The sequence below is a fragment of the Cibotium barometz genome, chromosome 13, assembly GCF_041138505.1.
Source record: "Cibotium barometz isolate CiBa-2024 chromosome 13, ASM4113850v1, whole genome shotgun sequence".
NCBI lineage: Eukaryota > Viridiplantae > Streptophyta > Polypodiopsida > Cyatheales > Cibotiaceae > Cibotium > Cibotium barometz.
Window position 1 is genome coordinate 9,591,992 of NC_141058.1, and position 25,923 is coordinate 9,617,914.

Here is a 25,923-nt window from a genome sequence, read left to right on the forward strand (position 1 = left end):
GAGTCTTTCCCGGCTCTCCATGCTTTGGTGAAGGGGAGAGGATCCTCTTCCCTGTAGCCGAGCTTCATGCATAGAAGCTGTCCATCTTTCTCGGGACTGGAGTCGGGGTCTCGGCTATACCTGTGACTCGAATGTTGAGGCGGCGGGCATGCCTCATCTTCTCCTCCTCAATGGTGGTGTGAATGATTTGGTGTTCTTCCCTTTGAGTCTCCTCCCTCACTTCTTTACGGATGTTCTTCTTCACCACCTCAACCCATCCTGACTGCTTGGCTTCGAGTTTTCCCTCCATGTCCTTTGTGATCTCCTTGGAGATCTCTTCTTTGATGGCCGTGAGAGTGTTGTCATTGATCTCCCCTTCTTCCTTCTCAGTATTCTTGATGGCTACCAGTTCCACTTTCAATGCACTCACCTCCTCCTTGAGTGCCGTGTTCTCTTGTTCAAGGTCTGTGACCCGTGCTTCGAGAGCCATGATGTGCCAGTGTAGTTTGTTCTCCACCTCATTAAGGTTGGAATTGGATGTCTTCTTGTTCTCCTTGATTAGTGCCTTCATTGCCGTCTCGAGGGCCTCGAGTTTCTCTTGGAGACTCGGGGCCATTCCTCCAGATTACTCTGCAGTCCTTCCCACAGGTAGGGAGGAGAGAGAGAGAGAGAGAGAGAGAGAGAGAGAGAGAGAGAGTTATGTTGTTGCCTTGGGGGCCTAAGCAAGGGTGGGTGGGGAAAGCAGAGCACAGAGGCTAGCGGAGAGGGAGGCGGGCCATAGCGAGGCGGCGGCGAACAGTGAAGCGAATCAGCGAGGCGGAATCACAAGGCCTACCGGAGAGGAAGGCGGGAAAGGGGGGCACAGAGCCTAGCGGAGAGGGAGGCGGGCCAACATAGCGAGGCGGCGGCGAACAGTGAAGCGAATCAGCGAGGCGGAATCACAGGGCCTACCGGAGAGGAAGGCGGGCCAGCATAGCGGGCGGCGGCGAACGAATCGGCAGGGCAGCGAGGCGGAAGGGCTAGTGGGCGGCAGCGAAGCGAATTGGCAAACAGTCAGCAGGCAAGAAATATCCTGCAGAGGCCTTACTTGGAGAGAGAGAGAGAGAGAGAGAGAGAGAGAGAGAGAGAGAGAGAGAGAGTTATATTAAACATCAGACTGAAGTGATACAATGCTATCCCTGGCATGTCTCATCATGGAAAAGAAAAACCAAACACGTACAAATAACATAGTTCTCTAAAAGAAGAGGCTGATATGATCATCATCGGGGAAGTACATGGGGTATAAGCACTAGTACAAGAGACTCATCATGGAGTACATGAGAATATGAAGCATGTGGGGCACATCATCCTCTTGTAGAGGGTACACCTCTCTCAAGTATGTCAAGCATGGGGTTATTGAGTATGGCCGAGAGGTCCCCCTTCTGTCACGGCACGTGGTAAGGTGGTGTGATGGCGGTGGAGTTGGAGCTGATGGGAGGATTGTGGTTGGTGTCCCGTGCGCTAGGGACACTGGGTACGTCCAAGCGCGCAAGACCATTTTAAATTGACCCCTTGAGGATGGGGCGGAGCTGGGATATCTTGTGGTGGACCCACGGGGTCCACTATGCCGAAATTGGTGATAGTTGGCTGGCGAAGAAGGAGGGGTGGTGGTTGTGGCTGATACTCTCTTAGGAGTGTATCTCTATGTCTGTGAAGCTCTAGTTGGAAGAGGCCCAGGCAACGCTTGGCTGGGAAGTCTAAGGACGAATATGACCTTTGTCCAGGAGTTCCGTTAACTGGTGTTGAATTTCTTGTGATTCAGTAAAAGAGACTCGATATGGAGCAGGAGTAGGAAGTAAATCAATCGGATGATCCACTGGAGGTGGTTCCGTAGGAAACAAATCCAAATTTAGGGCAAAGAAGGGTTGAGCCAATGTTACATGCGGAAGCTGTGGGAGTCTTCTTTCAGCCCTAAACACATCTTGGAATATACTGATGCAAAAACGCAAACAGAAGAGAGAGAGAGAGAGGAGAGAGAGAGAGATGGCTGAGTATTCAATATATCATATAGTACAAAAAGGTACAAGTGTCCTTGCAGCCCTTGGCTTCCTTCTTGAAAAGGTAGAAACCCTAAATCTAACCTAAGTCTAAGCCTAGACTAATGATCTAGTCAACAAGGACTGAATTGTCTACAACAATGAGCCTTGGTGCTTTTTATAGGCTTGGGAGAGAACCCATGGATTGGCCGATTGTTGGTCGGCCAGGTCCAGGACATATATTCCAATATCTAGCTGCAGCCGACAATTCATCTAGGTCATCAAGCGCTGGCTGATAGCTCACCATGTCCTCCACCAGTTAACTCCTTGCCAAATCAGCTACCTAAGCTCCACAGTTTGGTTCCGATTTGTCTTTATCTTGTTGCCCTTCAGGAATAGCCTCTGAGTTCAGCCATCGCATGTCTTGCACATCACATCCCCCTCTGCTAAATTTGATGACAAGATTCCAATCTGTAATCTTGGATGACTGTCATCATCCCATTCTCTGTTCCCGGAGTCCCTCTGTCGTTCTTCCTTGTCATCCTTCCTTCTCTGGCAACCAACCTTTTCACTGAACACCCGGCCCGGTCTCCAAATCCACCCTAACTCTGATGAAGATCTATGCATCTCTTCCATCCAGTCCCCATTCCGTTCTTGCCCTATCCCTGAATACTGTCTTTGGTCTTCTTTCTTGAGAAATGGGTCTGGCACTCTCACTCCACCCCTTGGAGGATCAACCTCCCCTAGAACCGTTGCCTGAAAGCCTTTCCTGGTGTGCCCCAAGTGGCACCCGACTCACAGGACTGCCATCCCCTTGGGCTTTGTGGAACACCACCAACAAACCTCGTGGGAGTTCTTCCTTGTCTTGTGTTCCTTACATTGGGCCTCGTACTTGTGCACTTTTTGAACTTGTGCACCTTCATCTGGGACTGAATTAGTGTTTAGCCTTGCTGAGCATGATGCTCTGATACCAATGTTACATTCAGAAGCTCTGGGAGTCTTCTTTCAGTCCCATCCTGGAACATGCTGATGAAAAAATGCAAACAGAAGCGAGAGAGGAGAGAGAGAGATGACTGAGTATTCAGTATATCATATAGTACAAAAAGGTACAAGTGTCCTTGCAGCCCTTGGCTGCCTTCTTGAAAAGGTAGAAACCCTAAATCTAACCTAAGTCTAAGCCTAGACTAATGATCCAGCCAACAAGGACTGAATGGTCTACAACAATGAGCCTTGGTGCCTTTTATAGGCTTGGGAGAGAACCCATGGACTGGCCGACTGCTGGTCGGCCAGGTCCAGGACATATATTCCAATATCTAGCTGCAGCCGACAGGTCATCCAGGTCATCAAGCGCTGGCCGATAGCTCACCATGTCCTCCACCAGTTGACTCCTTTGCCAAATTAGCTACCTAAACTCCACAGTCTGCTTCTGATCTGTCTTTATCTTGTTGCTCTTTAGGAATAGCCTTTGAGTTCAGCCATTGCATGTCTTGCACATGACAACCAAATATGCCACGTTGGAATTTTGGTCAGGCACCGTCTCCTTTGCAGAGAAATGTTAGCAGTCATCTCTTGTCTGTACATATTACTCTGTGAGGGCCTTTGTTGTGGGCGTGCCCCCCCCAGGAGTTTTCTCATTTTCCCCATTTTTCTCCTTGTTTTTGGGTCGTGGGGGCTGTCTGTTGCTGGCCGACTCACTCTTCTATTGGCCGATTGATGATGTGCTGGCCGACTGGTCATTTCTCAGTCGTGGACATGTTTAGGTGCAGTCAGCTGCTTTTGGCCTGGCCGACCAGCATTGTAGGGTGGTATAAATACCACCCTTTCTCCCCCACACTCTCATTGCACCTTATCTTTGTGTATATAGCAGAGTTTGTACAGCTTCTCTCTCTCTACACTTTTGTGTTTTGTTTCTCACAGCACTTGTCTCATTTTCCGCTGTGCATTCCGACATGGTATCAAAGCCCGAGTTGGCTTGAAGCTTGGACAGAGTGGGAGCTTGAGGGTTTGCTGATTTTTGGTGCTGATTAGAGAATTCGTGGGCTGTTCGGGACTTGGAGATTGGGTAGAAGGCGGCCGCCACTGCTGGACAGCCACCTTGCGTAGTGTTTGTTGCCTCTTCTTCATTTTTTTTCCCACCCACCCTCCCTTCACAAGACTTTGTGAACCCTTGAGATGGCATATTTTCTTGAGATGACTGGCTTGGACCAATGGAAGATATGTTTCCATTTGGACTGTTGGTCATATTGACTGTCTCACCCGATTCCATCCGCAAACTTTCCCATGCAAGGTGCACATCATCTTCAAACTTCTTAGCTAAAAATTGATCATAAATTTGCTTTTTGGAGTCTTTCCATTTCTTGGGAGATGTTCCCTCAACCATGAGTGCACCCCACCATGCATTGGCTATCTCCGTAAGATGTAAACTAGCCATGCAAATCTAGGATGACTCCAAATAGTTCTCGTAACCAAATGCAATATCAAATTAGCATATAAAAGTGAAGGCTTTGTTTCAATACTATTCATTATTTTCTCAAGTGTTGGATCTCTCTTGGCTGTCTACTCTCTCTAGTGTGATCTCTATTTGCTTTTGGTTCATATTCAGTTATGCTCACATGGTATCAAAGATCTTGTGCTTCCATGGATCACCAAGAAGAGTTTTCAGCCTATCTTTTTTTCTCCTTTGCTGCCTTGGTGGCTGCGTTTTGGAGATTTACTCTTGAGAACATCAAAGGCCAACTGGTTATAAATTTCTGTCTGGCCGTCTGTCTGTGGATGGAATGCACTAGACAATTGTAACTTAGTTCCAAAGTTTTCGAATAATGTCCTTGGAATCTCTATCTGATGTAATGGTGCTAGGCAAACCACAAATCGGATACCAATGTTTGAGAAAAAGATGGGCTACGTCCTCGGTTGTGGCCATATGCTTGCATGGGATGAGCATGCAGAATTTATTGAAGCGATCCACAATGGTAAAACACTGAGTGTTATGGGATCTGGTGGATGTTGGTAGAGGTCTTACAAAGTCCATAGATATGCCGATGAAAGGTCCGTCGGGGATAGACAAAGGTTGAAATAAACCAGCCTTCTTTGTATGTGGAACCTTTACTTTTTGACAAATCTTACAGGCTTGAACATGTGAATATACATCACGCCTCATTTTTGGCCAATAAAAGAACCGTTCTATTTTCTCAAGCGTACTGTTGATGTCTCTATGTCCTCCAACTAAGGAGTCATGGGCATCATGGAGAAGAGCTGATCGCTTTTCTCGAATGACACAGACGGTTCTTGAAGAACAACCAACCGTTCTGTACTGAATAATGGCCAGGCTCAGAAGTGGGGGCCAAATTATACTGAGTACCAAACTCAGGGGAGTCGACATATTGGTCTTTCATGCTATCTAAGTCCTTCCCCGTGATTTCGAGAATGGTAAACTCCTGGACTGCCTGGATGTTGGCCTTTCGACTAAGAGCATCTGCTATTGGGTTATGCTTACCAGGGATGTACTCAGTCATTTTTCCAAATTGTTAGAAGAGTTGACTCCACCTAGCTTGCCGATCACTCCATTGGGCACTTGGCATGGTTTGAAGCCACTTAAGTGCTTGGTGGTCTGTTTTGACTGTGAAAACAAAAGGCTTCCAATGTTTGAGCACTGTGATCATACCCAAAAGCTCTTTGTCATAAACCGAATAATTCTTTTTGGCGACATCCAACTTTCGACTATAGTAGGCCACGGGTCTATTGTCCTGCTGGAGAACTGCACCTATGGCTACATTGTTGGCATCGGTAATGACCTCAAAAGGTTTATCCCAAGATGCTAACGTCAAAATAGGCGCTTCTTAGGCAGCTTTCTGGAGTGCACGGAATGCATCGAGCGCCTTGCTTGTGACTAAGACTTTTTGTTTACGAGTCTTCACTCCCTTGAGCAAGTCAGTGAGAGGTGCTGCAAGGTTGGAAAACTGATGAACATGGGTGCTGTAGGCTTGACAAAGACCTACGAAAGAACGGATAGCCCAAGTATTGAATTTCCTTAACGTCAAAGATAGACTTTTTGGCATTTATGTACAGCCCATTATCTCGCAAAAGTTGCAAGACTTTCTCCACATCCATCTCATGCTGCTACCCAGTGGCTGAGAATACAAGTATGTCATCAAGAAAGATGAAAACACACTTACCAATGAGGACTGTGAAAATCCTGGACATCATTTTATTGAAGGTCGGGGGTGCATTTGTAAGCCCAAAAGGCATGACATCATTTTATTGAAGGTCGCGGGTGCATTTGTAAGCCCAAAAGGCATGACTACGAACTCGTAGTGACCACGCTTTGTCCGGAAAGCTGTTTTTGGAATGTCAGCTTAAAAAATGCGGACCTGATGGTAACCACTCTTGAGGTCGATCTTAGTGAAAAATTTTGTACCGTCTAGACACTCCAAAATGTACTCAATCCTTGGCATAGGAAACTTATTCTTAATGGTGAGTTTATTTATGCCCTGTAGTCTACACAAAGGCGTGTAGACTTGTCCTTCTTTTGGACAAGGAAAAAGGCCGAACGAATCTGGCTCGGAGGATCTCAGATAATTGACTTTATAGCTCGCCCTCTAAAGTCTTGGAAAGATGATAGGGAAACCTGCTAGGAGGTTTTGATCCAGGGACCAAATCAATATGATGGTCCTCAGGACGGGATGGAGGGAGACTGGGTGGAAGGTCGTTCCTAAGCATAATGTCCTGATGTCTAGACAGGAGGTTTGCTAACTGTGGGACGGAAGATGAGATAGATGTTACCGATGAGGTAGAGGCTGTCTGAGCACGAACATAAAGGAGTGCTCCTTCCGCTCCCTTGCGGATAGCTCGTCGGGCCTAGAGATGTAAAATCAATGGGATGCCAGGAATGCTTCTATCCCCACGAATCATGACGGGCTCAGGAAAACCTTTACAGATAGTAAAAGTGTTGAAACCGGCCTCTGGTAGAAACCAAAGTGCGGTAGACTAGCAGTCACCCGTCCACTTGTAGCCTAGATATGAAAACAAAATAGATTAGAGCTAGAGTGCCCCAAATCTGAAAATAAAGCGACACCTGTTGGCCCCAAAGCTTGGCGCCCCTTGCGGTATTTCTTTATTCAATTTCAAAAATATGTAAGGCTGAGTACACCAAAATCAGCCAAGAGAATACACCTGTATGTCCAATCTGACAGCCCACAATACCTCTTAGCACAGAGGATTCACGCACAGAGATCTGTGTCTCAAAGCAACACTCTGTGCCTCCCTCTGATCAGCCAAGACCATTTAGCAGGGCAGCCATGAGCATACATCTGGCATATCTCATGCACATGATTCAACATCTCAGCACAAACATACATTCACTGTTCAATCTCTGTCTCCACCCTTTTCAATCTGCCATACCCCTCCTCTCACAAGGGGCCAGATAACTCAAATCTGCAACAGACATAAGCCAATGGAAAGAGAGATACATGAACAAATTCAGAGCTTACCAAAATCAGCTCGTGGATCTGCAGCGGAGGAAATAGTGGTACCAGTCTGTACTTGCACACTTGTTTCAACAACTCTGCTTCACACGTGTGGGTGTACCTGTCTGTACCTTCCTCTCTGCATCCACCTCAGTGCTGAATCTGACTGTACAGACTTGAAAAATTGCACTGTACCAGTCCGTACTTGCCATGTGTCACTGTACTTGCATGCGCCGCCTGCAGCGAGTCCATGTACCCGACTGTACCTGCTCAGCCAGTTCAGCGCCGCCTGTACCAGATTTGTCCAACGTCGCCAGCACCTGTACTGTCCAGCGCCGCTAGCTTCTATTTTGTCCGTACAGCTGTCCGTACAACTGTACCTGCAACAGAACTTGCAGTAGCAGTTCTGTACCTGTGCGCAGCCTGTTGTACCCGCAGCAACACCTGTGCGCAGCCTGTACCAGAAGGTGTACCTGTAGAGCAGCCTGTCCGTACAGAGCTGTACGGCTGGTTTGCACAGAAAAACAGCAGCCAAAATTCTGCAGCAGCCGTCTAGTTCCCTCTTGCTTTCCACGCTTCCCACCAGCACGTATGCTACACGTTTTTTTCCAAAAAGAAGAGAGAGAATGAAGAGAGAGAGGCATGCACTCCAAAAGTCCCTCCCCATATTAATCCTAGGGCCCCAACTTTAATAGTTATTAAAGTTCCCTAGGGGCCACTAAGGCCTAGGGGCAACCATACATAAAACATTAAAATATTAATGTTCTAGTTCCCCCTTTCACACCTAGGGATGTCCACACATCATTAACTCTGTCCGGGCACCCCACATGTGAATCATTCAATATTTTGACTCGGCAACCACCATGCCCACACTTGTGCTGTTCCATTTTCACAAGGCCATGACATACCCCCCTCTTGAAAAATGGCAAGCGTCCTCGATTGCATTCTGGTGATACAGCAAAATATCCAAAGTGAAATATACAATATGGCAAGATCAGCGTCCCAATCTCTCTAAGCCATGCACATGTATCAACATTCACTGCAAACCAATGGCGTAGTAATAGTCCAAGTTGTATACCACTGTGAACCATACACAACCACAATATCCCATGTGACTAGTACACATATATCATAGAAGTCCCATAAACAGATGTACTATCAGCCATCAGTACCTTCGGGTGAGATAAAAACTGCACCAAGCGACCTCTAGATGTCATCTGAGCCTGTCTGTATCAAGGGAGTGGAGGTGCTACCCCTCTCTTGAGCATCAGGTAATGCTCCAGACCCATGCTCTGCTGAACCTGAATGAGCCACAACAAGAGTCTGCTCTAACTCAAAGGCATCAAGATAAAGCTGCAAAACTTGAGGTGAATCTGTTAAGTCACCTTCCTCCATCCACTTCGCATCCATCGGTGAATAGTTCTTGAACTTCACAAGATAGCGACTGGAAACTTTACCTCCTACCTTTCTTTCCTTATGTGCCAGTATCTACTCTGGAATCAAAACCTCATCAAGTTCCTCAACTTCCGGCTGAGCCTCATCGGATACATCCTCAAGCACATCCCCACGGAAAGGTCTAAGGAGACTCACGTGAAGGCATTGTGAATCCTCCAGTGATTTGGTAGCTTCAAGCGATAGGCTACCTCACCAATCTTTTCCAATACCTGAAAAGGTCCATAATAACGCATGCTCAACTTAGGGAATAAGCGCTCTTTACCCTTCATCTTCTTGAGTCTAGCCTTTTCAAAGCGCAAAAGAACCCAATCACCCAATGCAAACTCTAAATCACGTCTGTGACGGTCTGCGGCTTTCTTTTGCTTCTGCTGAGTTTTCTGGAGTGCCAACTTAACCCTCCGATAAGCTTCATCCATACTCTCCACATACTGATCAGCCTCAAAGATCTTATCCTTTGTATGCAAAATGGGTGGTACCTTGTCATGTGCACAGTGTGTATCTACCGTGTGCTATACGCATGCAAGACTAGTTTCGAGGCTTGGGGAAGCTTGGAACTAGGCAGGCTGATTGACGAGCTGAGTTAGGGAAATACTAACGGGTAGGCACCCAAGTATGGACGGACGGGCGGCCAAGTGTGGACGTCCGATGACCGGCCAAGAGTCTATAAAAGGGTGGCCAAGGTTAGTTATTGTATATAGAGAGTCTCGCAAGTTTGTGAGAGCTCTATGGTCTTGGAGCGTGGATCTAGTGTAGACGTGTACCTGCTTTGTGCAGCCGAGGCCGGCAGCAATCTCGAGGCCCGCGAGGGCAGCTTCGTGGCGGTATGGGATGTCGCGGGGAGGAGATTGGTCGGTACGTCAACCTAGTTAGCTCAACTCGTGGCTCGGTGGGGACAGCCTTGACTGTGGGCTTGCCCAGGGCTGTCATGGTTGGGAGGTGAGTCAGGCCTGCACCCCCATGCTTGTTTGTTGTTCGTTTGTTTGCAGGATTCGAGTTTCGAACCAAGATCGATCACGAGGGGATCCGTGGGGATTTGACATACCTTCTACCCTCCTTCCACAATCTCAAAAGGCGCCTTGCCTGTCGAGGTATGTACAGTGTTGTTATATGCAAACTCCACCAAAGGAAGATACTTTTCCCATTGTTGCTTGTGCTCTGACACATAACATTTAAGAAGATCCAACACTGTAGAGCTAGCCTCTTCTGACTGACCATCTGTTTGTGGATGAAATGACGATGAAAACTTGAGAGTTGTACCCATGTTGTCAAACAACCCTCTCCAGAACAAACTCGTCATCCGTGGATCACGGTCACTAATGATAGACGTAGGCAATCCATGATACTTGAAGATGTTCGCCATGAACAACTTCACCATATGATCCACTTTGATCGTCTTACGCATGGGAATGAAATGAGCCTGCTTACTGAATCTGCATATGATAGTCCAAATGCCATCATTGCCCGTTTGTGTCCGTGGAAGATCAAATATAAAATCCATGGCAATGCTCTCCCAAGGTCTATCTGGAATAGGTAAAGGCTGTAATAACCCTGGTGTCTTTTGACGGTTAAACTTTACCTTTTGACATATTATGCATTGCCTCACAAAGGCATCAACATCTCTTCTCAAGGTTGGCCAATAAAAGAAAGTCTCCACTGCTTTTACTGTGGCGTCAATACCTCTATGACCTGCATACGGTGGAGCATGACTTTCAATCATAACCTTGAGTCGCAATGGCCTGGTAACACAGTCTGCCATGCATCAATAAAAATCCATCTCTGAGAGTATAATGCTCATGCCGCTGACCCTCAGACATCTGATCATACAACTTTTCAGAGTCCTCATCATGGGCATATTGCTCTTTCATTTCATCAAGCTCATGATGATAAGCAAGTGAAACTGCAGAGACCTGTGGCTTGCGTGACAAAGCATCTGCCACTACATTCTTTTTGCCTTCCACATGCACAATCTGGAAGTGAAACATAGACAAAAAGTTTGCCCAACGCATATGCTTCTCTGAAAGCTTAGTCTGCGTGAGGAAATAACGCAAGGTTTGATGATCTGTCTGCACAGTGAAATCAGCCCCAAGCAAGTAGTGTTTCCATGTAGAAAGAGCGTGAATTACAGCCAACATCTCTTTCTCATAAACCTGTAAATGCTTCTCGGCATCTTGCAATATTCTACTCTCATAGGCTATCACATGTCCCTCTTGCATGAGAACTGCACCAATGCTACTTCCGCATGCATCACACTGGACAACAAAAGCCTTTCGAAGGTCCGGTAACACCAATACTGGATCCGAAGTAAGCTTTTCTTTGAGCTTTTTGAATGCTGTAATTTTCCGATCAGCCCATCTAAACGGAGTTGCCTTCTTTGTCAAGGCATGAAGAGGCGAAACAATTTCAGCAAAATACCGTGTGTACCGCTTGTAATAGGAACACAATCCTAGAAAGCTGCGTACATCATGCACGGTCCTCAAATCTGGCCAATTAAGAATTGCTTCCACCTTTGCTGGATCCATACGGACTCCATGCTTAGACACAATATGCCCCAAGAAATGTATCTCTCGCAAAAAGAACTCTCTCTTTTTGCCATTAACAACCAGCCTATGGTTCCTGAGTTCTGCAAACACAATGGCCAAATGCCTTCTATGCTCTTCCTCCGTTTGTGAATGCACAATCATATCATCAAAGAATGTGCCCACAAACGCTCTGAGGCCTGAAAATCCTGTCCATCATTCTGTTAAATGTGGCAGGTGCATTTGTCAAACCAAAGGGCATAACCAAAACCTCATACAACCCAAACGTGGTTCGAAATGCTGTCTTATGCACATCCTTGGGTCTAATTCGTATCTGATGATACCCGCTTTTCAAGTCAATACGACTAAAGACTGTGGAGCCCTGTAAGCGGTCCAAAATGTCATCGATCCTCGGTATGGGGAATCGATTCTTGATGGTATTCTTGTTTAGCGCCCTGTAGTCAATACACATGCGCCAAGAACCATCCGTCTTTTGCACTAAGAGTACAGGTGAGCAAAAGGGTGATGAACTAGGCTGTATCAACCCTTTATTCAAAAGCTCATGCACCTGACTCATAATCTCTTCCTGTTGGGCTGCACTAACACGATACGGCGGTCTATTCGGTGGAGTATCACCAGGAATTAGAGCAATGGCATGATCTTCTGGCCTCTCAGGAGGAAGTTCTCCTGGCAATGACTTGGAAAAACAATCTTGAAACCCACATAAGAAATCAGTCCTGTCCTTATCTAACATAGACAAATTAGACTTAGGCTCATCATCTTGTGCATCCTTTACATAAATCAAGTACGCAGAAAGTTGCTTTTTCATTACTGATGAAATTGCCGAAGCAGATACAATAGGAACAGATTCCCCTTTGAGTTTTACATCCAATACATGTTCTTTCCCTCTATGAGTCAGAGTAATTTTCCTATTGTATGTGTCCACCACCGCATGTACTCTATGGCACCATGGCATCCCCAACAAAACATCACAGCCATCAAGTGGCATGATAAAAAACTCTTCGCTGTCCACATAACCCTACAAATGAAGCCAGCTTCCCAATGATAGGAGTAACGGGTTCTGCATACCCTGGACAAGCCATGTTAACGGCCCCATCTCTTTTGCACGGATCCCCAATCGGCCAGCCAAATCTGGTGAAATAAAGTTGGCTCTAGCACCTGTGTCAAAGAATATCAAGGCATTCTGATCTCTCACTTTGCCCCATGCCCTGCACAACTCTGTCTCTTCACCACCTGGCTGTTCCCCAACAAGATCAGGAACTAGCCCTGCAGAAGGTTTTGGTTTCTTTGACTTGGGCTCTCCTTTATTGTCAGAGTCCTTTTGGGACTTTCTCTTGGGACAATTAAATGACATATGTCCCTCTTCTGTACAGGAAAAACATTTCCGAGCCTCTCTCAAAGCCTGTCTTTCCTCAGAAGTCCTCTTGGGCATTGGCAACTTCTTATACTTCGTCTCTGAAGACCCTTTAGCATCACGTGAAGCATGCCCAGATTTTTCAGCTTTCTTGCTCAAGTTCTTATTGCCTTTAACCCTAGATGATCCTCCAGTGAGTAACGCATTAGCTGTCATAGCATTTTCAATCATCTGTGACATGTTCGTTACTTGAGCCTTGATACAATAATCTCGCACCTCTTTGGGCAGCCCACAACAATACTTCTCTACCTGCTCAAACAAAGGCACTCCACGGTAAGAAGTCACTGGGAGTAAAGCTTCCCAAAACTTCTTGTTTTAATCCTCCAAATTCTCACACTTTGAAGCATCCAACTTGTGCCATGCAGTCATAACATCCACCTCAAATGTAGATGTGAGCCATACGGAAGAAAGACCTGTTTAAATTGTACCCAAGTAGTGGGTACTATGCCCTGCAAAAGAAGAGTAGACCACCACTGCAAAGCATTGCCCTTAAAAGGTAAGTGCTTTAAGTTTATCTTTGGCTCCACTGAATGTATCAAACTTCACTGCAGCTCCCCCTTCCTTATAATCCTTCGCCTTTCCCATAGGCGTTAGATTATCATATGGAAGTGGCTTCGTAAGATTGCTACCCCCAACATTCATGCCCATCATTGGGTCAACATTTCCCATTCCCACACCTGGCATGCCATACATTCCAACCATGTTTCCAAACATTTCGTTATGCATACCTGGCTGCATGCCACCATACATACTTGCTTGCATTCCAGGTTGCATGCCCCCAAACATATTTCCTTGCATACCGGACTGCATACCACCATACATATTCCCCTGCATACCAGGCTGAAAATTTGCTCCAAAAGGCCCTGGCATACCCATGCCTCCCTGAGGATAACCCCCAGTCATAGATTGGAACACCGAGCCACCACCAAAATAACCTGGGTGCATATTCTGCTGAGGAATGGATGGCTGTCCAAAGAAGGAACTCTGAGAATTAGCACCATAAGCATGCTGCATGTTCGGAAACTATCCAAAAGATGGATCCTGTGGGATGGCACCACTATGACCCTGAGGAAGGTTCTTAGAACGCACCTTCTTCTTCTTCTTTTTGGGCTCTGTACGGGATCTCATAAATTCATCAAACTTCTCACTTTGTGTGAGCTGCATAAATACATCCATAACACCAGCCAAACGATCTTTAAACCGAGCATCATCATCCTCTTTACCAAGTACATCTTCTGGCTGTGTTACATCCTCATAATGCTCATCATCTGCAGCCTGTTCTCCTGCAAAAATATCCTCAGATGCATTTCCCTCAGGAGAGGTCTCTTGCTCTTCCTCTTCATGATAAAAGTACTCATCCTCTGTATCAGACATACTGCTGAATTTTTCAGCAATGGCTTTCCTTGAGGCAACCACGAGCTCACCCCCTTTAGAAAGTTGATGATAGGTCCCGGCAATGGAACCTTGAAACCGGCCTCTGGTAGAAACCAAAGTGCGGTAGACTAGCAGTCACCCGTCCACTTGTAGCCTAGATATGAAAACAAAACAGATTGGAGCTAGAGTGCCCCAAATCTGAAAATAAAGCGACACCTGTTGGCCCCAAAGCTTGGCGACCCTTGCGGTATTTCTTTATTCAATTTCAAAAATATGTAAGGCTGAGTACACCAAAATCAGCCAAGAGAATACACCTGTATGTCCAATCTGACAGCCCACAATACCTCTTAGCACAGAGGATTCACGCACAGAGATCTGTGTCTCAAAGCAACACTCTGTGCCTCCCTCTGATCAGCAAAGACCATTTAGCAGGGCAGCCATGAGCATACATCTGGCATATCTCATGCACATGATTCAACATCTCAGCACAAACATACATTCACTGTTCAATCTCTGTCTCCACCCTTTTCAATCTGCCATACCCCTCCTCTCACAAGGGGCCAGATAACTCAAATCTGCAACAGACATAAGCCAATGGAAAGAGAGATACATGAACAAATTCAGAGCTTACCAAAATCAGCTCGTGGATCTGCAGCGGAGGAAATAGTGGTACCAGTCTGTACTTGCACACTTGTTTCAACAACTCTGCTTCACACGTGTGGGTGTACCTGTCTGTACCTTCCTCTCTGCATCCACCTCAGTGTTGAATCTGACTGTACATACCTGAAAAATTGCACTGTACCAGTCCGTACTTGCGACGTGTCACTGTACTTGCATCCGCGCCTACAGCGAGTCCATGTACCCGACTGTACCTGCTCAGCCAGTTCAGCGCCGCCTGTACCAGATCTGTCCAGCGCCGCCAGCACCTGTACTGTCCAGCGCCGCCAGCTTCTGTTTTGTCCGTACAGCTGTCCGTACAACTGTACCTGCAACAGAACTTGCAGTAGCAGTTCTGTACCTGTGCGCAGCCTGTTGTACCCGCAGCAACACCTGTGCGCAGCCTGTACCAGAAGGTGTACCTGCAGGAGCCTGTCCGTACAGAGCTGTACGGCTGGTTTGCACAGAAAAGCTGGTTTGCACAGAAAAACAGCAGCCAAAATTCTGCAGCAGCCGTCTAGTTCCCTCTTGCTTTCCACGCTTCCCACCAGCACGTATGCTACACGTTTTTTTCCAAAAAGAAGAGAGAGAATGAAGAGAGAGAGGCATGCACTCCAAAAGTGGAGTTGCCCCCTCCCCATATTAATCCTAGGGCCCCAACTTTAATAGTTATTAAAGTTCCCTAGGGGCCACTAAGGCCTAGGGGCAACCATACATAAAACATTAAAATATTAATGTTCTAGTTTCCCCTTTCACACCTAGGGATGTCCACACATCATTAACTCTGTCCGGGCACCCCACATGTGAATCATTCAATATTTTGACTCGGCAACCACCATGCCCACACTTGTGCTGTTCCATTTTCACAGGGCCATGACAAGTGTCTTGCCCCCAATCGGGTATAGGCTCATATTGGTGAAACCATTGGATTCCTAAGATCATGTCACACCCCAAAAGAGGCGAGAGAATGAAATCTCGTTGGAATGAGACCTTTTGAACTTCAAAGGCAAAGTGCTGTGCCTTCTGAGATATGTGGATGCGGAAGTGTGAACCCTTCCACATCCAAATGATATGGTACTAATGTACAGCTCATCTTGTTAGCCAACTGGGGAGAGATGGTGTCTTCAGAACTGCCCATGTTGAATAGGACTACAAACTGTCGGCCCTTGGCAAAGCCATAAGCTCGGATGAGGCTTTTTTGTGCAGCATCGCTCTCACTCTCCTTCTTAGCATCAAATACCACGGATCGCATAGGATGCATAGAAGGTAAAAGCTGAACCGCATTGGTGATACTAGGCGGGGCTGGAGGAGCTGGAGATGCTGTGGCAACTATGGCAGAAGGTGCTTTGGCGGCTTGCTCCGCTTGCCATTTGTGGCAATCCTTCTTACCATGCCCTATGATATGACAGAAAAAACATCAGTTTTGTGACTGGTATTTCTTTTGCTCCTCTGGAGGAAGATAACCTCCAGTGATGCGTGCTTTAGCCTTTTCATTGGGGGTTTTCTTAGGCTTAGTTTCTTTATCCTTCTTACCCCCTGAACTGGAGCTTTTACTGTCGTCCTTCTTAGCATCTTTAGAAGATGCATTACCTTTCCTTGGCTGTGCGGCAGATTACTGCTGTTGGGGTTTGGTACTGGACTGGGATGACTGCTTGGGCTTGCCTCCGTTCATCTTCATTTCTTCATTTTGAGCGAGAGTCAGAGCCCGGTCATATGTACTGCGCTCAAAGTTGTGAACTGTGAACCGGATGTTGGGATCCAATCCACGAATGAATTGCTCCATCTTGGCATATGTAGATAGCCCTAACTGCTGTGCTAAAGTAATAACCTTTTTGGAAAATTGAAGCACTGGAGACCCGTTCTGTCTGAGTCCATAGGACTCATCTGCCAGGCCGGTCATATACTGGGGCGGGAGAGATCTGGTCTTTAGGATGAACAAACGTATCCCAGCTAAAAGTTGTGACACTTGTAGTTTGGTCTGTATGAAGACTAGACCAATGCTGCCACCAAGTGACTGCCTCACCTGTAAGGTGGGGAGCCGCTACGTGGACTTTATCATGAGGATCTGTGATCCTAGCTAATGGAAAATGAGCAGTAAATTGATGAATAAACTGACTAACTGCTAAATGATCACACTTACCATCATACTTACTAAAATTTGGTTGATTTCGAATGGCAGTAGTTGATGCTGCGGATTGCTGGTTGGTGGCACCTGAGGCTAGGGAAGCTGAAGAGAGATGCTGGTATCTAAGATGCATGGCCTCCTTTTTCCTTTGGTGCTCGAGTAACATACGTTCTCGACCGAGCTCTCGTTGGTGCTCCCGAGTGGCGAGTTCAGCTTGACGCCTGTCTTCTTCGATCCCTGCGTTGGGCTTCCTCATAGTCCCATCTATCTGCTTTTTCTTGTTGTTTTCTTGCTTTTGCTTCTGCTTTTTCTTCTCTCCGTCTAGCCTCGTCTTCTCTTCTTTGTTGTTCCATCTGAAAGAAGAGGGAGATGTAGTCGGGGGTTGCTGGAGGCGGAGGAGGATGTGCTATTATTGCCTCCAAGAGTTGGAGACGCTCCATGAGAAGCTGGTTCTGAGCTCTAGGTAGAGCTATGGTGTCTGTTGTAGTCGGAAGAGCAAGGTCTCCTTCGAGGGAGACTTCTTCCGGCTGATGGTGGGTACTCTCCTCTATAGACATGATGCTGAAGTCGGTGGTCGTGCCGGAACGCAATCTGACCATCCAAGGATGCCCTCACGCTAGGATACGGTGTGTGTGGACAAGCTGAATCTGATACTAATGTAACATCCAGTGAAAGTATTCGTAATTGAGGATCCTGTCACACAAATGCTCACACCGTCTTCTGTATCTTGAGTTTCGCGAGTTTAGCAATCCACTTTAAGACTTCAAACTTTAAGAGATTGAGAGAGAGAGAGAGATGGAAACTATACACCGTATGGGGTCCCGAATTACCCACTGAAGGGCCCCCTATCCCGTTATCGGAATTGTATTTTCTTTATTATCTTTGAAGAGACTGATGGTGGACTGACGATAAGCCAAACGCAAGATCTCGGAAGACCAAGAGTCGGGCTGTTTGAACTTGGGAGGCTTTAGAAGCCTCATTAATTGAGCTCGTTCCTCACGAGGCCTGGAGGAAGAACTTGGCAAATCGCCCTTGACGACGAGCCGGTGAAGATGAACGGGAACTATCCGAAGAATTCTGTGGAGAGGGACTCTGCGAAGGAGACTCGGTGTGACGTGAACGGCGTTTGTCCTGTGGACTATGCGTAGGTGTAGAATGATGACTGCCAGACTGGGAGTGAAGCTCATCCAGTTCATCCTTGCCTGCATCCAAGAAATGCTCCTCTTGAAAGTTTTGCCACTTCGTCCTCGTAATCGTCCAACACTTGCTCTGAAGCATGGGCCCTTGTATATTCTAGATCCTGAATACTAGGTGCTCGAGATGCCAACTACATCCTGTCGAGACGGGCAGATACCTATCCAAGTAGTCAACACACTTTTTAGAGATAGATGAGTGCGGCGGAATCACACATATAACACACAAGTCCTAAACTACTCCTTTGTATTATGTACAAGAAAGAAGTAATACAAATGGAAGTCAAGTACAAGATGTAGCTGAGAATGAAGATGTCAAATCACAGCCATGTGACCTACTATACACTCCTGGCTAGCACTTCGCCTACAGAGAAATGCTCTGTGAAGTTCGACACTGAGGAAAGCAGATGAATACGATGATTTGGCTACCCACGCATATATAGGCACCAATGCTCCTAGTCAGGCAGTAGTACTGCTGTCGGCCACCTGTATCCAACCGCCATGTCATCTCTGCGACGTGTCACCTACGCTGTCTGACTCTAAATGTCGACTGCCATCTGATGTCCAGCTGTGCCCTCCATACTCATAGGTGTGTCACATCTAACCACTTTGAGGTGTCATTAAGGTCTTTCTTTGCTACTTCCACCCACTTGGAGGTGGTATCAAGCTCCTTCTGTAACACGCGGAAGCTCTGGGAGTCTTCTTTCAGCCCTAAACACTCTTGGAAAACCATCTGATGCCAAAACGCACCATCTGATGCAAAAACACAGATATAAAGAGAGAGTAGAGAGAGAGAGAAGTGCTGGAAATTCAGTATATTTCTATGATACAAAAGGTATCTGAATCTGCAGCCATGGGCTGCCTTACATAAAAGGTGATGACACCTAAATCTGTCCCCTATGGGACCTCTAATGATCCAATCCCCTAGTGGGAGAGAATGGATCAAACAATGAGCAAGGGGGCCTTTTTATAGCCCCTTGGAATACACGGTGAACTGGCTGACTGCTGGTTGGCCAGTCATAATGCTTTTAATGTTTATAAAATGGTCCTCCTCCTTGCGCCTGCTGCTGCCGACACACTTCTACAGCCAGCCGACTCACTTTTGCAGCCAGCCGACTGCACTTATCTGGATCATGCGCTTCAACTGTCTGCTTCCTTCCATGATCCCACTTGTCCTGCTCCACCTCCACTTCAGATGATACACCTGAAGCTCCTTCATTCTGGTTCTACCTATCTTCTACTGGTTCATGGTCTTTATCTGTTTGCCCCCTTCTGGATTTAGCCTTGAGAAGGTCCATGGCATTGCTTATGCACATGACATCCCCCTCTGCTAAAGTTGATGACGGGAATCCAACCTGCTCTTGGATGTCTGTCATCATCCCAATCCTTTCCCTGAAGTCCCTCTGTCATCCATCCATCCATCCCTGGCAAACCCTTTTCTCTGAAAATCCGGTATGTTCTCCAAACCACTCTGTCTCTGATGAAGATCTATGCATCTGGTCTTCCTCTAGTCCACAATCCATTCCTGCCCTGACTCTGAACACCGTCTTGGTCTTCTTTCCTGGAATTGAGTCTGGCACTCTCACATCACCCTTGGAGGATCAACCTCCCTTGGGACCGTTGCCTGAGAACCTATCTGGCTCACGGAACTGCCATCCCCTCTGGCACTGTGGAACACCACCAACAAACCTCCTGGGAGTTCTTGCCGATCCGTGTTCTTGCCTTGGGCTTTGAATCCGTGCACTTTCCTGTACCTTGGACCTGCACACCATCATATGGGACTGAATCAGCGTTTAGCCTTGCTGAGCCTGATGCTCTGGTACCAATGTAACACGCGGAAGCTCTGGGAGTCTTCTTTCAGCCCTAAACACTCTTGGAAAACCATCTGATGCCAAAACGCACCATCTGATGCAAAAACACAGATATAAAGAGAGAGTAGAGAGAGAGAGAAGTGCTGGAAATTCAGTATATTTCTATGATACAAAAGGTATCTGAATCTGCAGCCATGGGCTGCCTTACATAAAAGGTGATGACACCTAAATCTGTCCCCTATGGGACCTCTAATGATCCAATCCCCTAGTGGGAGAGAATGGATCAAACAATGAGCAAGGGGGCCTTTTTATAGCCCCTTGGAATACATGGTGAACTGGCTGACTGCTGGTTGGCCAGTCATAATGCTTTTAATGTTTATAAAATGGTCCTCCTCCTTGCGCCTGCTGCTGCCCCTTATCTGCTGGTTCAGCCGACCATGTTATGGGCAGCCGACACCTCCTGTCCTGCAGCCGACACACTTCTACAGCCAGCCGACTCACTTCTGCAGCCAGCCGACTGCACTTATCTGGATCATTCGCTTCAGCTGTCTGCTTCCTTCCATGATCCCACTTGTCCTGCTCCACGTCCACTTCAATCCCACTTGTCCTGCTCCACGTCCACTTCAGATGATACACCTGAAGCTCCTTCATTCTGGTTCTTCAGCCCGGCATTTTCCACATTGACCTCTGATTTGGTGGCTTCTACCTTGTTGTGAAACTCGTCTGTGATTTATGATTTGGTGGCTTCCATCTTCCTCCTGCAACAGTCTAATCTCCTTGATGCTTGTGAAGGCGTCTTGTGATTGCGGAGTGTCCATGTGGGTGAGGACCTCCCCAAGTGGCCTTGTCATTTTGTTGATCAGGTCATTCTGTTCCCTGAGGAGGGGGTCGCCATGAGAGAGAGAGAGAGAGAGAGAGAGAGAGAGAGAGAGAGAGAAACTAATAAGGGAGCACTTTTTCATGCAGCTATCTTTGTCAAGGCCTGGGTTGGGATTTTTCTAAAGTGGTCGCCTTTGAGCTTCTAGCCTCTGTAGGTCTAGCCTTGCTTACTTGGCAACTCTTTATTGCTTGTCAAAGACCAGCAGCACAATGAATAGTTTGTTACAAGTGTGCATTCAAAGTTTTGTTTCTCAATCTACTTAAGTGAGTAATTGGATTTTGGCGTAATGTTTGTAAGTTACCTTGTTTAGTGATAGTTAATTTACTGCCAAGCTCTTTTCAACAAAGGTTCACATTTTTGTAAATGGAAAGCTTTATATGCTTGCATTATTGCACACAATATGTGGTGGTAAGCGAGGTATTTGCACACTCACCCTGAAGGCGTGTACTCTCCCTCCCTCTCCCCCTCCCCCTTCACATGCTTCACTTTACAGAGAGTAGATAAAGCATTTTAAATAATGAGTCCAAATTTTGTCACGCAACCGGCGCCCTCCCACTTGGATCAATGCATTTCAAATAAGTTCCCATGTAGCCTTGTCTCTTGTGCTCTGAACTTTGACCATATTTGTCTTGAAGCTATGTGAGGTTCTGGATGGGTTCTCTTTCTTTTGTGTGTGTGTGTGTGTGAGAGAGAGAGAGAGAGAGAGAGAGAGAGAGAGAGAGAGAGAGATATCACCCATTTAGGTCTAATACCATGCATGAGACCTTTGTCATACAAAGAAACAAAACAATAGGGCCTACCGTGTGTTCGTTGGAGTGCTTTGTTGTTGCAACACTGATAAAGGTGGTACCATCTTGCATCACCAAAAGTATGAATGTCAACACACATTCTGAAAGGATGTGAGGGAAGTGTAAAGTATGTTTTGCTTAGTGTCTCGTACGTAGAGCATCTTTTAAGCTCAATCCACCATGCCATCACCACTACAGCGCATCTCAATTGTTGCGAGCTAAGTGAAAGGGAATCAAACTCTCGAAATTACATTTGTATGGCTGACCTTTTCAATTAATCAAACATTGCAATCCCTTTTTACCAAGGAAAATGTTGGGGGATTATGTGTCTGTGGTGGTGGTGGTGGTCTTCAAAGATGGAGTACTCCATCAAAGAGAAGATCAAATCATAGTGTGAGTCCATGGGAACATTGACATGCTTAAAACGATGTGTGTGGTCAGAGCTTGGTAGTCTTCTTTGGTGTTCTTGTTGAAACATATACCCAAAGAGAAACCGTCTTCTAGTCACGTGATAACAGTGATTTGTTACATCAATTATGAACACCCGAATTGGTCTAGGTGCTATGGAAAGAGATGTTTAGGACATTAAACACCAAAGATTTGGACTCAGTTTGAAGTTGATTAGTTTGATTTAGCAGAAGGAGATGACTAGGGCATGACCTCTTGATATGGACCCAAGTCGTCTAAATCTCCTAAGATTAAATTGGCAATAGGGCTCAGAGATCTAGATGCAAGGTGAGTCTATAACTACTTTTGTTGTCCAGGGACTCATTGGTAAAGGTTCGAACTCCGACAGAAATATCCTTGGATAGATTTGGCACATAAGCATTACTAGGGCTTGAAACCCAAGGTTTTCACCCAAGTATTCTAGTGCCCGAGTACTATTAGATTCGAATTCAAGTCTAAAACTTTGTAGAATGAAGCGACAAACGTGAGCTCTAGGATTTGAATGTAAGGTAAGTGTAAATATACTTTTATGGGATTTGAATGTAAGGTAAGTGTAAATATACTTTTATTGTCTAGGATTGTGCTCCAAGATTTAGACTCATGTCCAAATCTTCATGGATTGTTTGAATTGGCTAAAATGCTCTAGGATTTTGATGAGTACGGCTTGTCCCCAACTCTAGGAACCAAGTAATCTAGGATCTAAGTACCTATTGAATTTTAAAAATCCTTGAGTTGATTTGGTTGAGGTACATGTTTGGGGTGAACACATTTTAGATACTTTTTGATGTATTATGATGTCAAGTTAGAAAGGTTTAGCCAAGAGTGTTACCTTTTAATTCTAGATAAATTCTAATGTCATAAAACGTGTCTTTCGTTTAGCCTTTTAAGTACATGGTTAACGCGAGAGAGAGAGAGAGAGAGAGAGAGAGAGAGAGAGAGAGAGAGAGAGATTGATTGATTGATTTTGCATTGTCTTTTGTTTTTTGATGTGTGTGTGTGTGTGTGTGTGTGTGTGAAGGCTTGAGTGAGAGTGGACTATCTTGTGTTGTTGACCAACAACAAGGTGAGTGACACATTGTTAAAGCAATTAAATGAGAGCAAGGACCAAACAAAAGTTGCACTACGGAGCACAACTTGGTGTGGGTATCAAATAATCTCTTGATGAGAGTTGCAATGCAATTCTAGTCTAGATTGGGTTTGGGAGCAACATCTTTTGCATTGTTGTCAAGGAACGTCTTGTTGCCTTCATCTCTTGTGTTACTAGCTTAGCACATTTGATGTGATAGACTTGTTGTTCAAGTTAAGAGCTTACCTTAGTCTTTTCCAAAACAACTGTTGTTTGGTACTTTGCCATAGAACCATAAATGAAACTTCCCTTGTGGGTGCACTAGCTTGTTCGTCACGTCGGCACACTGGAATGCTTCCATGGCTATGGGGATGAAGCAAGAGATCTCTTTCCCTAGGAGACAAGAAGAGAAGGTTCTTGCATGTTCGAAGAGGATCCATGGGATCTCTGGGTTGTACCTAGACTAGGCTTTCGCCCCACCATAGTCCCCCTATCGAGAGATGTACTTGGACGGTTGTTGATGATGAGGTGGTGCATGTGGTTGCTATTGTGAGCACCTATGTATACAAGATGTTCTTGTGAACTGCAAAGCCCTTGTTGTGAGTGATACATGTGTCATGCATGGGCTATCAGGGCTAAATGTGTGCCCGTTTGTGTGCTCCTCCATATGACAATTCCAACACTCTACTTTCTTTCTCTTATTTCTACTTTCTTCGACATTTATTATTTATCCTGGTTTTGGGATTTCAAGGTCATAAAGCTTTTGCGGCATTCTTGATTGAAAAATTGATCTAATGCATGCCTTCCAATGTTGTACATTGATAGAAATGTTAGTGTCATTATCATTTTTGTATCTCCCTCCTTGTAAATCTCTCCTTTGAACAAAACTTTGTTGTAAATAAAGACTTGTCCAACCTCAATACTATCACTTTGGCTACTACAAAACTGCCTTACGCATATCTCTCTTGCTCTTTTGAAGGATATCTCTAAGATTGCTATTCCACTTACGATGATACCTTTTTATATAAAGGACCTTTCACACGATTAGTCTTTTCCATGAGATACATGTAAATCCCATAACTTGTTGGTGGCCTTTGAAACAGATGACACGTGTTGTTGGAGGACATTCATAGAATTTACCTTTTTCCACTACATATCCATTTTAGAGCAATAAATGAATGATTCAATTGTTTATAAAATCTTTCATAAGGCATTAATCCATATGTGCCTCTTTGGATATGTGTAAGTGTCCACATGAACAATCTCCTCTTCTATGAAAATTTGGATAAGAGATCTCATTTTCTTTATTGTTGATTTTGATGTTTACATAAGTAAAGACTTTCCTCTCATAATTATAACACCAAAATACATCATGATTTTCTTTATTATTGGTTTTTATGTTCACATAAGTAGAGACCTTCCTCTCGTAATCATAATACCACAATACATCATGATTTCCATAGCGATAAATATCATCTAGAAGTTCTCCATTCCCTAGGAACAAAGTCAAACATTTAATTTTTAGAAACTACCTAAAAAGTAAGGAATATTAAAATGTAACCATTCATAAATAAAGAAATCAAACATGAGTATAAACTCACCTTTAACATGCTTCAATGAGGAAGACTTTGACCCCAAAAACTCTTCAACCTAGCTCTCTATGAAGATAATAAACTTCTTACTACTTTGATGCCTTCATCTAGCAAGCCACTATCTCTACTATAGTAAGAAGACATATGCAATGTCAATAAGCAAGATCCTTAACTCATATAAGTACTTGGGTATGGCCTTGGTAATGACTAGAAAGATATATGATAGAAATCATTCCATTTATTATTATTATTTTTTTTGGGGGGATTTTCTTCTACCTTGTAACGATCATTATATTTGTTAGGGATTAGTAGAGTCCAAAGAACGTGTTTCTTTGTCTCTACAGCAAAAGCCATATCGAGCATGTTTAAACAGAATAATTTTGCATTGAGCGAAATACCATCATGACCATAACACGAGCTTTGAAATGCTAAGAGAATGAATCTCCCTCCATGGATAATTATAATCTACATCTATCCCATGAATGTAAAGGATTTCTAATTCCTCTACTAGTTAGTCGTTTTAAAAGCACCACCGAAACCTTGGATATTTTTTTTTTTAAAAGCTAAAAGGGAATGAATCAGATCGGTAAATCTCCAACCAAAGATCTTACCTTAGATACATGTACACTTATAAGGTGAGGAAATCTTACCTTAGATACTCTCTTCCCACTTCGTATTAGAGATCGACAAGATACCCATGCATATGATATCTTTTGGTCTCCACCATTCATAGTCACATAAGAGAACATAGTATTCATTTGTTTGCCAACATGCTGGGACACTAATTCCATCAAGATTACGATCTCATGTGAGGAAATTTTAAGCTGTCTTTGATATCATTGGCATCATGACTGCCACCCTTAGATCAACCCATATCTCCAAATAATATTTAACCATATCATTGTCACCACCATGACTGCCAACCATATCTCCAAATAATATTTAAGCATTTCATTGTCACCACCATGACTTTGCCAACCTTGGATCCACCCATATCTCCAAATAATATTTAAGCATATCATTGTCACCACCATGACTTTGCCAACCTTTGATCCACCCATATCTCTTGGATCCACCCATATCTCCAGATAATATTTAAGCATATCATTGTCAGCACCATGACTTTGC

At 45.1% G+C, this 25,923-nt stretch overlaps 1 protein-coding gene across 1 annotated transcript in view; it reads left to right on the forward strand.

Annotated features, from left to right (window-relative positions):
• LOC147632342 (seven transmembrane domain protein) overlaps positions 1 to 21,248 on the forward strand; it is a 46,659-nt gene extending 25,411 nt beyond the window's left edge. Inside the window, exon 7 of the mRNA XM_086807162.1 lies at positions 20,989 to 21,248. Coding sequence (XP_086663288.1) covers positions 20,989 to 21,115 — 127 coding nt within the window. The 3' untranslated portion in view covers positions 21,116 to 21,248. The remainder of the gene's footprint in view (positions 1 to 20,988) is intronic.
• Positions 21,249 to 25,923: the final 4,675 nt, after the last annotated feature.